The 15,030-nt window shown below is 35.3% G+C and overlaps 3 protein-coding genes across 3 annotated transcripts; all 3 read left to right on the top strand.

Annotated features, from left to right (window-relative positions):
- Positions 1–4,366: 4,366 nt before the first annotated feature.
- Positions 4,367–5,551, top strand: TRIADDRAFT_53934 (uncharacterized protein; the record flags this gene model as incomplete). Its single annotated transcript, XM_002109638.1, has 1 exon — positions 4,367–5,551. The coding sequence occupies one exon, from the start codon at positions 4,367–4,369 to the stop codon at positions 5,549–5,551; it is 1,185 nt and encodes a 394-aa protein (XP_002109674.1).
- Positions 5,552–10,781: 5,230 nt separating this feature from the next.
- Positions 10,782–11,411, top strand: TRIADDRAFT_5186 (uncharacterized protein; the record flags this gene model as incomplete). The annotated part of the gene is made up of 1 exon (XM_002109639.1): positions 10,782–11,411. A coding segment is annotated over one exon (630 nt), but the record flags the coding sequence as incomplete, so codon positions are not given.
- Positions 11,412–14,376: 2,965 nt separating this feature from the next.
- On the top strand, positions 14,377–14,985 carry TRIADDRAFT_3790 (uncharacterized protein; the record flags this gene model as incomplete). Its single annotated transcript, XM_002109640.1, has 1 exon — positions 14,377–14,985. A coding segment is annotated over one exon (609 nt), but the record flags the coding sequence as incomplete, so codon positions are not given.
- Positions 14,986–15,030: the final 45 nt, after the last annotated feature.

A 15,030-nucleotide genomic window follows, 5' to 3' on the forward strand; every position in this document is an offset into this window, starting at 1 on the left:
TGGATACCGTCGTTGGAAGAGTCCAAGTATTTCCATACGATTGTAGGACTACTTGCAAAATAGCATCCGCTTTGCCCCGTCTACTTTCTCTCTCTCTTTCTTGACGCTAATCGCCGATTAAATAGTAAGAGAGAGGAGTAGGAGACGGTGGAAAAAAGGGCAACAGTTGAGTGCAGTAGTCTTTGACGATTGTAAAGTAAAATCCATACAGACTGGATCTTACCATTAGCACCCCCCCAACAATCGAAAACGCCATGCTTGTACTCTGTAGTACAGAGGCCCAATGTCACCACCGTAGTTGTGTCGTGTCTACTGATGGAAAAGGGTTTAGCCATAGTGTAGACCTTCATGAATGAATGAGGTCTTGAAAATTCAATTTTGAAGGCATTTACTTTCTAATTTGACTCAAGTTTGACCAATACCTGATCACTACAACCTTGAACAATTGAATACGTAAACTACAGCAAGTGAGGGTGCGGGACGACGTCAGGGACTTGGTACTTCCTCTTTCATGGAGGTCTTCTCCTTCCTCAACGTACCTTAAAACGATCATGGCGGATATGTCTGCAATATCCATTCATTTTATGCTGTATTGAATAGTACTGTAAGCGTCAATGCCTAGTGGAGTATACCGAAAATCCATTTAGTACAAGTATGTGCCAATATGCTGCTCAAGCGATTACTCCGACGGAAGACCTTGTAAATTTCCACGCTAGTCCATTTGTAGCAGAATAACTCCATCAATCTGCAAGTAAGAGCGATACTGTCTTCAATACTTTCCATAGAAGAAGAAGTACTGGACTAGAAAAAGGACAATTTTATCCTAAAATCTCCAACAACACTGCCATAATATGGAGACATGGAATGTCTAGTATGCAATAGTAAATGATATCGGAGTTGTTGAGTTCGACAGTTGGGATATACGCGTAGATATTAGGGGTAGACTCATTCAGGCGACATGAATTCATTAGAATAAATGAACAGTCAGTTCATGATAGCGTTATCCTCAACTTCTAATACAGATGGCCATCCTAATTAATGTATTAATCAACTATAAAATGATCTCGCAGCGTGTGATGAATGAGCGCACTACTCGGCACAAGTTGAAGAAAGTAGCAATCGCGAGCCGCTTCCGTAATATTTCAACATCCAATTGCATAGTCCTCTCTGCCTATTTTAATCATTTGTACTTACACATAAATCAACAAATACTGTGGCAGCGTTATGCTACTAATGAGGTCTAGTTACTTGAAGAAAAAAAGGATGGAAATGGATAGCAATCTCATGCGCTTAAAGTTCCAAAACTGATTCCACAAGTAACGAAGGAAATGGCAAACTTGCACCGGTTCTACAATATCCTAAGATTAAATTGTAGAGCACAGCCGGACTACTTTAATCATTCCTATTTACAAACATGTACAATTGTACATTAGCTAATTATACTGTACTTCAGCAACACTACAAAACAGTAATCTGCAATTAAATTAGAACGCTATTACTATTGTTGGACAACTCTCTTGGTTAAAAGTTGACCAGAACAGCATCAGCAACATTACAATCGTAAAAGAATATAGCAATCTTAAACTTGTTCTATAAAATTCTAAAATTAATTTGTGTCGTGCAGTTGGGCTACTCTGACTGTGATCATTTTTGTTGGCATGCAGATCAGTCAATGCTCTAGCAGCCTCAAGATTGTGCATAAATGATTAAGTTAAACCATAACACCATTGCTATTGACTCATCCTCAGTTGCTAAAAAAAAGGAGAATCTCGCTAGTCAAGCCTGATTGCATCTCCAATCCGTTCCATAATATTCTAATTTTAAAATAAGTTGTTTAGTTTAATGGAATCATTTTAACTAGCTGATATTTTTAAATTCATAGATACACCAATGGCACGCGGCTTCGCTTCTTGTTTATTTTTTCAAGTAGCCCACTCAAATTCAAACTACGAATACGTTAATTTTAGGCAAAAACTTTGCCTTTTTAAAACTTACTATAGCTAACTTGTTTCAAATCATGAGAAATTACTACATCACGGTTAATGAAGAAGACCATTCAACTCGATAGTTACCAAGATATAAAACTATAGAAAGTACGTGATACCTTTTCATTCCTGTCGAGCTAGTATGCGATAAAAATAAATCATGCCTAGTTTCCAAGCACTTCAGTAAGACCTTCTCTCCAATTAAACAACCTGCGAATGAAAGTATCCTACACAATAAGAATAATCATATGTTTGCAAAATTAGCGCTACTACTGCACAGTGCATTCTTCTAAAGAACTACCGAATTTTGCAACTTTCAAGTCGATATCCATAGCACATATGTTGTTGAAGACGGTCTCCACTCTACTTTTCTACCTATTGGCTTCTACTCTCCACTATGGTGCTTCAGTGGGTAAAATGATAATAAAAAAAATAAACTAATATTGCTTTCTGCTTTACATTTTTTATTGCAATATTGTGCCTGCAACACTACAACGTAATGAAATTGATGTTTATTTTGTATCTATGTGTATGTTCAGACACGAAAGACATTGTTCCATTATTCACCAGACATGCGAGAATGAAACGAAAAAGTATTTCTACTTCGGCACATATAAACAGCCTACAAAAATCATATTATGAAATCGATAGAATCAGGCAAAGTAAAACTCCGATCAAATCTCAATCTCGTCAAGATAAAGACTCAAAAGTCGATAGGCAAAGTATGAAAGGAATAGAGGCGCCTATGCCTGCCTTACTAGAACCGCAAGATGATACTAAACCTAATACGTCTTCTATCATTGCAATTAAAAGCCAAGAATTTGCATTGACCAATGATCTCAATTTTAGTCAAACAGAACTTTATAATCTTTCTTTTGCTACTATAAGCAGTGCTAGAAATGTAACAAATCAAATGCCATCAGAAGTAGCATTAGCCATCGTTGCTACAGTTTCTGCTTCATTAGCGATTCTATGCCTTTGTTTGTTGCCCAGCGTAAGATATCGAATCAACAGATGCTGCATGGCATTTAGTCTTAGCAAGCCTCCAAGCAGAAATCATCCAACAGAAATCCACCCATCAGCACCACCGGGTAGTTATCGTAGCCAGCAGAGACGCCAACGTCGTCCATGGCCTTCCAATGGCACAGGACCAACGTGGTTGACTGGATTCAGTTTTACTAAAATGACTACATTCGTAAGATTTTATACACGTAGAGATTAATAATTTTGTGGTTTTGACCTGTATTAACAATTCGCTATTAGCTTACAACAGCGACGAAATCATCTCAAGCTAGAGTAATCTCCTGTACGCAACTTTCTTAAGGTTAAGATGCCTATTTACTCTTGCTTAAAATTCATGACCAGCTACTACTATTTCACTTAGCACAAGCTGGTAAGTGATGATACGTTACGGATAAAATTTGTATAAATTCAATAGCAATATGCTCGTCTATTCGCGTTTCTTGACACGAAAATGGCAGCAAACCTTTGTTCTATGTAATTATACGAGTATTGGTGAATGTGAGACCTGTATTTATACCACAGTAAAATATGAATAAATAGCATTGCTAAAACGAGTACTACAAGGGATATGCAAAATTTTGACTTATCCGATAAAAACTGGATAAACCAGATTGTAATGACTTTGAACTTTTCTATTCGTTATTAATAGTAGGAGTAAGAATAAATGTAAAACTGTCTATATTTCGCCTGCAACAGATCATACCCAACATCCATATATAGAATTGTTTCCTTCGACAATTCTTTTTTGCTAGCACTATTTTTAGCTATATATATATATATAATAACAATAATAATAATAAACCTTTTAAGATCCCTTATTAATCGTAATCATAGCAAGGAAAAAGCCCTGCAACTAAATATCGAAGTACATCACTAATCTTCCGTCTATTGAATAAATAATAGCAATACCGGAGGATTACACTTTGAATTCCATTAGTAGAATTCCAATTTATTTGGTAATATTATATTGCTATACATTCTATAAACGAATAGTATGATCATAATATCGCTAATCATGGATATCGTTGATATATCGTACATTATTCCATAGTAAGCGTCTCTTGTGAAGCAGTGACTATTTTAGTTAAAGTGGAAGAAATCAGTCAAATACTCTTACCGAAATCATCTGCAATTAAAGTTGCAACATGTTTACGATATCCTTCACAAACAACTATTCCTATCAATACTGTATTAGTTTTTATCAAGAAACATCATCACTAGCAAAGACATCTTGGCCATTCCTTAATGATTTCTATACATTGAAAAAAGAGTTGTGTTGATATTTTAGTGTTCCTGATTTTAGAACTTCAAGTTTTATTCTTGTCAAAGCCTTTATCACATGAAAAAGTAAAAGCACCATGGGGAAACCTAATCACAGCGATAAAGCCTCCTCTGAAAGCTGCAAAAGCCAAAAGCACACTATGAAAACTAACAACATAATCAAACAGCATAACAAGCAGGCGAAAAGGTATCATAATGCATTTCGTAATCAATTAATACATCATGGTGGGAAAATTGTAGATTCAGCTCTATCGGTTTTAGCAAACCAACATGCTAGTCGTAAAAGATACTCAGAACCGGCTCAGTTAGGTTGGAGCGATTGGGAGAAATTAGATTTCGCCTATTTTCAGTTTCTCAAACAATATAAATTGGTCAAGCGGATCCATACCAATGCAAAATACACCATTTCTCTATATAAATTCAATCAACTTCGCGTTACTGTCAAACATATTACCAATCCAGGTCGGCATGATCAACTTCTTCTATGGCAACGGCTACAAGATGAATATAAACTATTAAAAGATTTTAATCATCCCAATATTATGCAAGTAAACGATTGGTATAAGACTAAATCAGACTATATGATTCTCATGCCAGTTATGCATCTTAATTTAATTCAATACTTACTACAACGTCGGGCATTAGTACCGGAAAATGATGTTAAAACTATCATAGCACAAGTTCTTCATGGTCTTCAGTATCTTCATTCTCAGCGCTATATTCATTGTAATATTCGACCTTGTAATATCGTCTTTTCTAGGTCTAATACTCTTCAATTAGTTCTTTGTGGTTTTACATCGGCTGTCTATCTACCTGCAATTGCTCATTCAATCTCCGATAGCCAATGCAGTAAACACATCATTGATCATAAGGCACCAATAGATATACAAGATTTTAACTATTGTGCTCCAGAACTCTTTCAGTTACATGCTTCCTATAATTTTTCAACGGATTGCTGGAGTGTTGGTGTTCTGTTGTATAGGCTACTTTTCAATATGTTACCTTTCGTATGGAATGATGATAATATTGCGCATGCAAACAATTATTATATGCAAAGAATGCAGACCATTTTCCAAACGCCACAAGGCGAAAAGCTACCTCTACGCTGTCGAAATTTAATAGTAAACTTGTTGAATCTAGATGTTACGCGACGGTGGAAAGTTTCCAAAGCACTGGAAAATGAATGGCTAAATGATCATCCAAGTAACATTGCAATGGTTGCTGGCAATAAGAGTGATGATCCAGTTGATGTCGAGTCTTAACGTGCATGGTAGAAGATGATTTTCATCAAGCAATATTGAATCTTACTTGCGGCAGTAAATAAATACTTTTTTCTTACATGTGTCTTGATTAGAATGCACTCGAATTAATAACGTATTTCATTACTTACTATAAATATTATAATTAGAAAATGCTACTCTAAAGGATTTAAGCGCATAAATATTTTTCCATAAGTGGCTCCTTAACAAATCGTGCAGTATTTAGATTGCATATGCGATCAGTGAATTCCCAGCTTACTGGTTCGAGATCTTCTTTCATAGCGATTAATAGACTATTAGTTTTATTATAATGTTTCGACCTTAGATCTTGCATTAGCTTATAGTTAGAGGATAACAAAGAAATTATGCGTATGCTTATTGAATCATGAACTTAATTTGTAAGATTGTCTTATTGAACTTATTATTTCCCTAATTAAACCTACGAACATCGTTTGAATCATTATAAGAAGAAAATTGGCTGTCGTATGAAAATTTTACTCCAGTAAAATGTTTTGTGAAATGATTTTGATGTTCTTCAGTACTTATTTGCTGCGAGTATTGTGCGGTTGCTGAACTCAGCCTGGCTGCAAGTCTAATTGCAAAGCACAAAACTGCTTTAATGATCTTCAGTTCTCATTTACCACAAGTATTATACGATAGCTAAACTCCGGCTAGCTATAAGTCTAATAGCAAAGCACAGAACTACTTTCATTTAATTTACTTTCTAGTATATTGGCATATCTTATTAAAAGTTTTTCAGTACTTCGCTTCCGCCATTACTGCACGATTACACTTGGCTGGTAACTCGAAGCCTAATTTCTTTCTGCTGTACTGACCTAATTTCATCAGACTTATTCTATAGTAATGGCGGATCTCCTTTAAAAGCTTTTCAATCTGCTACACTGAGCTACATTCACCAGACTTGTTCTATGGTAATGGCACATCTCTTTCGAATGTTTTTTTAGTCGATTATCTAGCTCGAAATGGAAATACATTGTGCTGTGCTGAGCTACTTTTATCAGACTTATAGTAATAGTGTGTCTGTATAGGGCCTATATGTCGAAATATAATTGCAAACTGTTGCACTGAGCTACTTTCAGCTTGTTCAACAGTAAAATCATCTCTCTCAAAAGATATTCCAGGTACTTATACGCCACTATTATTGCACATTTCTTCAACTGATGGCTCGAAATCTAGCAAATTTTAAGCTACTTTCATCGGACTTATTCTTTAAATAACAATATTTCTCTTTCAAAGGATTTTAGCTGGAAATCTAATTTCAAAGAGCTGCATACAATTACTTTCATCAAGTATGCTCTATAATAATGGCGTATCTCTTTAAAATTTTTCCCAGCGTAGGCACCATTATATTATTATACATGGACTACCTAGCTGATAGTTGCAAATCTAATTACAAACTGCTGTGCTAGAGAATTTTTTCTTTTCGGACTTCTTCTACAAGTACTAGTAGTACTTTCGCATCGATTGGAAAAGGTTTTCAATAGATTCGTTTATACGCAGGACAGTTTATGCACAAGATTTTCAGTCCTTGTACGCCACATTATTACACAATTGCCTTGTTAATGGCTGTAAATTTAGTTAAAAAGTGCTGTACCGGACTATTTTCATCAGACTAGTTCCATAGTAATGATGTATCCCTTCAAAATGATAGGATGGAATAGAAATAGCTTCCTTATTCCTTACAGTCATGAGATCTACACTACTTTGCTAATTGTCTATTATAATTATTGAACGAAACAACACTAATCTTCTGAGTAAACTTTACTATGTATTATTACGACTTTTATCCTCCAAATAGAAAAGTTTCAAATTATCTGTCATAAAGTTAGCAGTAGTCCCATTCGAGAACCATTGTCGCCTTCTCTCTTTCGTTAAATGAGTACTAATAGCGGGCACTTATGAAAACAATCTCAATATGATCAGTAGTTTCTATTCTATTACATAACATTGCGACTCTTCTCTTCCAACTTATTTATAGTTTAGCACTTCCTACCGTTATATTCACATTTTCGTTTTTTTTCTACCTGGAACTGGTTACTTTCTTTTAGTACATTGAACACTAGCTATCTTTCATAAATTTAATTATGGTAATATGACAAGAATGAGTTTTACTAGAATTCAGCTTAATTTCAAACCGTTATGGTGGTCATTAACGTAAAACTACGGAGGGCAATAGTAAATGTACTGCAGACTGCTATTATGTTACATGCAAGTAGAAAAAATATTGCTAGATAGATTCATGTGTATTAGTTAGCAAACAGATGGGACTGGATATAGTGATAGTATTTCAATAAATATAAATAAATATATTTTAATATATATATTTTGACGTCGCAGTAATACAGTAATAGACAGGGAAAACCTTGACCGAAGCGAATAAAGAGGCATAAATTATTGTTCAAAACAAGATGTACTCGCGCATAAAAAGAAATCTTGATTTCCTTTTTTTTACCATCCAAAATTATTAGCGTGGATTCAGGCCTCCCCTATCTGCTATCGTATAAGATACACTAAGTTTAATCTTGTTATTTATATTTCCATCTAACTTACCCCCAACGGGCTTATTCACTATCCCGTTGCACTTTAATTTTCTCTAGCTATTCTCCGTTAGCAGCAAGAGGAAGAATCTCAAGATCGTGTATATCCGATTGCTCTTTTCTCTACCTAGAATTGTTTACTGTCAAACGATCTCACTAACATGATTGGATGAAAACAAGTTTGCGAGTGTTTAGCTCCTATTTCAATTTTTCGCCGTATTATACTCTTCCTTTCTTCTACTAGTTGTTGATCATTGGCTTTATGCTGTATACATCGGTATTGGAAACCACAGAAAATTTTCCAATTACAGGATTGGCTGCTGCAAAAGCTACAACTCCATCGAACTACAGGACTACAAGATGGAGCGATCACATTTCATCTATTACAGCAAATCACTCCAATTTAGCTATCCTAGACAACCTCTTCAGTATTGTTCTCGCTATTGGCTCTTAGATGGATGAAAGAAAAAATTAAACGAGTTCTGTGTTACCTTCTTGAAAATGGACAACAAAAAACAAAGAAATTATAAAATGATATTTAAAGGGGCCGAATAGATCCAACCGTTGTGTCGTTGTCGATCCGATCAGAAATTAGTTGTACTGTTACAACTTTAATTAATCAGATATTTAAAGGGGTCGAAAAGATCCAAACCTTGCCGTTGTCTATCCGATCAGAAGTTAGTACTGTTACAACTTTAATTAATCAGATATTTAAAGGGGTTGAATAGATCCAAATCTTGTCGTTGTCTATCCGATCAGAAGTTAGTACTGTTACAACTTTAATTAATCAGATATTTAAAGGGGTCGAATAGATCCAAATCTTGTCGTTGTCTATCCGATCAGAAGTTAGTGGTACTGTACTGTTACAACTTTAATTAATCATAGATAGAATGGTCAACGGAAAGAAAGTACATGAAGGTACAATTGCAGCCTTGATGCTATTACAGTCAATGTTGCTTTATCTCTTCATTTACGTCAATGGTTGATGAAAAGGAACATTAACATGGATGGCATTGATCAAGGGATAGGTTACAACAAAAACCTTCCGGTTTGAGGAAGTTACGCATTGTATTTGACTGTATGATCTACGCGTAGGTTCGGAATACAATTTCAATCTTTCGATATAGTAGAAAACTATTTGGACTAGACTGCAATCCATAGGATAGCAAAGTAATTAGTAAAGCGAGAGAGATTCTATAATTACTGGTAGATAGGTTGCGGACTGATGGCTGGAGACGGACTTGGATGATGTTATTGCTTCTTCTCTCTACGGCAGTCTATGGCCTATCCAATGAATTAATTAATTATTCAATCATCATGAATACTGTCCAAATTCTCATAACATAATGACATAAGACGATTATTAAATCAAACAAATCATCATTCTACATTATCGTCTCCAATTTCTATTGACTACCACTGTGATGGTAATTGTGAGTTAAAGATGTACAAAAGGCGAAGACTAAAAGTGGGAGCCATTCTACCTAAACAAGGCAGCCTTCTATTTGACTGACAACTCAAAGTCTACAGTAGAAATTGTACGACGGCGGAAAACTTGTTCTTTTTTTCCTTCATTTTGGACTACTCTCTTCTAGAAATAAACAAGTCCATCGCCAAAGTAATCCGATTAATGAATACTTTATGACAGAAGTAAAGTCCAGTAAGATCCAGACGGTAGTGGTCTTCCCTTCCAAAAATGGGCGTTAGTATTATGCCGATGGCAGCAATAATGATGAAAAAACACCGTAAAAGGTGACAAAATACGTCATAAAATTCCTGTTTTACGTCTGGACTACTTTTATCAATGAATTCCAAATTAACGCGTGAAAATTGGTGACGTCAAATCCTTCCATTCTAGCCACGCTTTTGCAGCCTGTGAAAAGATTCCTAGCGTTCAACTACATAGCAAGGAGAACATTTCCATTTTCATCAGTTCAACGGTCTTCGACTTGCTTGTAAGTATTGCATTTCTATTCTCAAATTGGTCGTAGCCATGTATAGAATTCGTGTCCATGTATAGTACAGTGGTAGTAGATACTGTTGATGACGGCTATTTAATCAACAATATTCTTATTTTGGTCTTTTCTAGAGCTGGCAATACCATCTCTTCAACACCATATAGGAGAATATTTACATTTTTCTCAGTTTAGCCGTCTTCAACTTGCTTGTACTGTAAGTATTGCCTTTCGATGATCAGATTGATCGTAGCCATAGCTGTAGAATTGGTGCCGATATCGTAGGAACTGTTGATGATGGCGATTTAATCAACAGTTTTTCTTTTCTTGGTCGTTTTAATCAACAGCTCTCTTTTCTTGATCCATTGGAAAATGGGAAAGATAGCTGGAAGTTTTAAAGATCGAAATGAATTGCGCTATATTCAACATTATCGACAAAAATATACCAGGTATGGATTGTCGCCGCAACATACCACGTTAATGGGCATCAAAGCGGCCAGCAAAAGTAGACAATCGTGTGTTTATAGCCATGACGAATTGTGGAATCGATTTGATGGCCAATATTGGCAATTTCGACGTGATTACCATTCACAAGTAACACTTATTAAGGGACCGGTTTTCTGGGTTACTAGAGCCATACACCGCGATGAAGTGGTGGCGATTAAACATTTAGGTTTTGCTTGGGATGACTTGGCAAGGCCAAGAAAAGAATTTCTTGCACGCCTTCAACATGAATATACAATTCTTCGAAGCCTTCAACATGATAATATCATCAAGGCACTGGATTTAGTTGTCACCAAGAAAGAATCCTTTCTTATTCTACCTCTCATGCAAGGTCAAGATTTATTCTATAGGCTAGGTCAATATGATCACCATATTATGCCGGAAAATGAGGCAAAAATGATTTTATGGCAAATATTACAAGCCACGCAATACCTTCATCATCACAACATTATCCATAGGGATATAAAACTAGAAAATGTACTACTTGCCCGACCGAATTCGTTATCGTTGGTCTTGTGTGATTTTGAATCGTCTACTTACATCCAACCTGAGCAAGAATTAGATGAATTTCGGGTTGGAACACTCATTAATCGAGCTCCAGAAATCATCAATGAGCTCTCTTATAGTTTTCCCGTTGATTGCTGGTGTATAGGTATCATCATGTATGAATTACTCCTTGGCCATCCACCATTTTTCATCGATAGAATTGGCAATCGACAAAGTACTATGAAACGCAGCCACTGGATGGTTCTATTAGCCAAGACATGTGGAGAATTACTAGGTAAATTGTTAATGATTGATCCTGCTCGAAGGATGAAAGCTTCTCAAGCTCTGCAACATCCATGGTTTGAGCAAGTTGCAAATGGTGACTTGAAATTAGAATAGGCATAACTGATGAGAGGTTAAAACCTTGTCATATCAAAGTATAGATTAGGAGAGTCAGATTGTTTCTGATCATTTTGTGAAACGAGTAAAATTAAAATATCATTGCACATAACGAACAAGAATAAGGGAAAGTTAATGGCCTTAATTATGTCAATAAAGGCAGCACTGTTCCCCTTTGACTTTTAAATAAGATTATTAATAATAATAAAGTTGTACTCAATTGATATAAAAAGAAATTCCAACATAAAGTTCATTCTATGTGATTGCACGAAGTGAAGACTTTATAGCATTACTTATACAGACATGACTTTGCCACGATTGATTTTGCGTTTGCTTTTAAAGATCGCCAGGAAAAAGATTACAGGCGATGTTGAGTAGCTTTACACCTCCATTTTCGTTTTATTAGTCATTCTCGAGAGTTGAAAAAATTATTCCTGAGTACGATGCCCTTGTAGAATGCGGTTATTTTCAATTCCGTTTGCTAATCTGTCTGGAGAAGGTTGATTGAGACAAACTAGATTACAAATATAAATTTTATGTAATTTTATTTGTTCTCAATGGCAGACTTCTTATGTCTATGGAAAGTTGTTTGGTTATATTCCAACTCTTTGATTGGGATCAGCATGGATGTCCGACTGCAACAATGTTGTATTAAGTAATTTATGATTTCTCGATCCGTGGATATCCATGTTGATCTCTTTGATTATAGTAAATCAGAATTGTGCTTAAATTTGTAAGTTACGTTATAATGAGATAATGATCCATGTTATATCTGAGCAAATATTAGTATAAGCACTTAGGCATATTTTCTATATTAAATTAAATCTTAAATACCTTAACGAAAATTTCAGACGCAATCAATACGATCACCGTTTTAAGGCCAAATCGATTCTTCTCGTTAAGATAGACGTCAAGTTTTTCTTAGAATTGACATTTTCATCTTTGATTCGATTTCTTTTAAATATTGGGTTTAGTACCTAGAACTGTTTCTAGATTAAATTTCACTTCGAGCAAATTTTAGGCGACATTAACGGCCATCGTTCTATCATCAAATCGATTCTTAGCGTTAAGATAGACATCCATTTTTCTTATCTTAGAATCGACTTTTACTTTTACTTTTTACTTTTTACTTTGTTCACAACTGACGGATCCTTACGCAGTCGGAATTGCAAATATGCAATATCAGATTATAGATAGATTTTGGAAGAGGTAGTTCACGTCAAGTAAATGCCAAAACGTTGATTACTTTATTTTTTCCTATTCGAAAATTCTTCAGCAGTTACACACACACACACACAAAATAAAATACGTGAAAGAAGCCAAAAGGTAGATTCTCTTCATTGAGGAGATAGTTCACATTTAGCTTTTGGGAGCAGTAGCTATATTTTCTTAGCAATGATTTTAATAGCTTGACCATGAGCAAGTCTTCCACTGGATGATATTTTATTCTAACAAATGATAGCCAAGTTAGGATATCGATATGTTTCTGAAAAAAGACACTGACTATCGTACGTTTACATACAACTTGCATTTAGTAGTTTATTCGATGATTAAGCGATGATACTTAGTTGCAATATCCATATCTTACACTTCGTCAATGCACACTTGCGGAAAATTGGAATATGGAGATATTAGTATCATTAAGATACTAACAGGCATGTCAATTGCCTGGCTAATTCTGTTACATCAGTGGGATTGTTCTACCGAGGCAACATAAATATTATTAATCTTCGACGAATACTTACAGAAAATTATGAATCAGGAGATATTAGTATCATTAAGATATCGATAGGCTTGCCAATTATCTGGATAGTTCTTCTACATCAGTGGGATTACTGCGGATAGATTGTAAAGTTTAATCTTCCTTGCATTTTTAAATTCATCATACACAGTACACGGAGATGTTTAGCTATCGTAATCTGATCCAGATTCGTGTATCAAAACGTTAGCTGTCTGTATGATTTTGAATCGAATTTCTTGGATAATTCCGTAGAAGAAAGATGTAGAAAGACTTTCATCGTATCCGTATGTCAATATTGACGCAATTAAGCAATGTGGTACCTTGCTTAATTTATAGCTTGAAAATAACTAGTAGCAACTATGAATAGAAGCCATTATGACGCACTTTCTGCTCATCTCGAGAGTCACATTGCTAAATTGAGATTAGAATTTCCAGTAATTGCCGTTCTAAATTTAGTACCCACTGTAAATGGTATTGGATAGTGATAGAATTAAATACTAGAATATCCAATGCATCACCCAAATTTCCTTATTAAGAAATAAATGCAGGATTTCATTAAGGAACAGATAAAATCATTGACTGTACAGTATATTGTAGCCGAGTTAGGTCATAGCAAAAGCGGCATATTTAAATTAGCTCTTGATAGTATTAATTTTACTTATCTAGAATCTTCAAGTGTCGAAGATATATAAAGGAAAGGTGCGAATGTACACCCAGAAAGTTAGGCTAACGCTTGCATGAAGGAAGATTGTGTGAGAAAAGAATATTCGCTTTCATCGATCGCAAATGAGTGTCAATATAATAGACTATATTGGCAGGGACATTTACCTTGATGGCACTGTAGAAATAAGTATCAATCAACAACTACCTAGTAGTCCTATTTATAGTTGCCAAGAGTTTACGAATATCGATGAGCTAGGAAAGAAGGAAAAGATGTCATCCAGTGATGAAAAATTCTATAGTCAATCAATGGCATCAAGTAGTATAGAAACAATTTCACCGCGTTCACAAAGCTATGAACTCGAAGAAGAAGAAGATACGGGAACGGCTATGAAAGTGATCCATAGAGCTTCCAGTGGTATCTCCATTACTGTCGCTTATGAAAATCAAAAATATTATGCTGTTAAAGAGCAGCGTAAAGTTCATAGATTGCAAAATCCTTGGATTGCTAAATCATTAAAGCAAGAAATTGATGTCTTGCAATCTCTTAATCATCGTAACATTATTAAAATTATCCGTGGCGAGGAAGATGATCACATCATTCGCATGGTTATGCCTTACCTAGAAGGTGGCGATTTACGTGATCGATTGGAGCAATGTATTGGTAGTGTTATGTCAGAGATGCAAGCGAAACCGATTATAATTCAAGTTTTAAATGGGGTTGCATATTTACATCGCAATAATATTATCCATCGTGATCTGAAGCCAGAAAATATACTCTATTTTACTAAGAAAGGATCAGAGTTGGTAATTAGTGATTTTGATTTAGCGGTACGTGTTGAAAATGATCATCAGCAATTTTTTTACCCTGTTGGAACTGAAGGTTATTTGGCAGCAGAAATGCTTAACGGAATGTCTTACTGCTTCCCTGTAGACTGTTGGATGGTCGGTGTTATGCTGTTTGAGGTCCTTTTGGATAAGTTACCATTTGAAAATGGCGATTCAATATATGAAAATGACCTTTGGAAGAATTTATTAACTAGGGATTGCCAAAATTTTATCGATCGTCTACTAGAACCGGATCCCAACTTACGGATGACTGCTCGTGAAGCATTGCATCACCCTTGGTTGCGAAAGAATTATATCCACGGGTATATCACTAATTGATAAAAATCTCCT

Source organism: Trichoplax adhaerens, genomic scaffold (assembly GCF_000150275.1).
Source record: "Trichoplax adhaerens TRIADscaffold_2 genomic scaffold, whole genome shotgun sequence".
Lineage (NCBI taxonomy): Eukaryota > Metazoa > Placozoa > Uniplacotomia > Trichoplacea > Trichoplacidae > Trichoplax > Trichoplax adhaerens.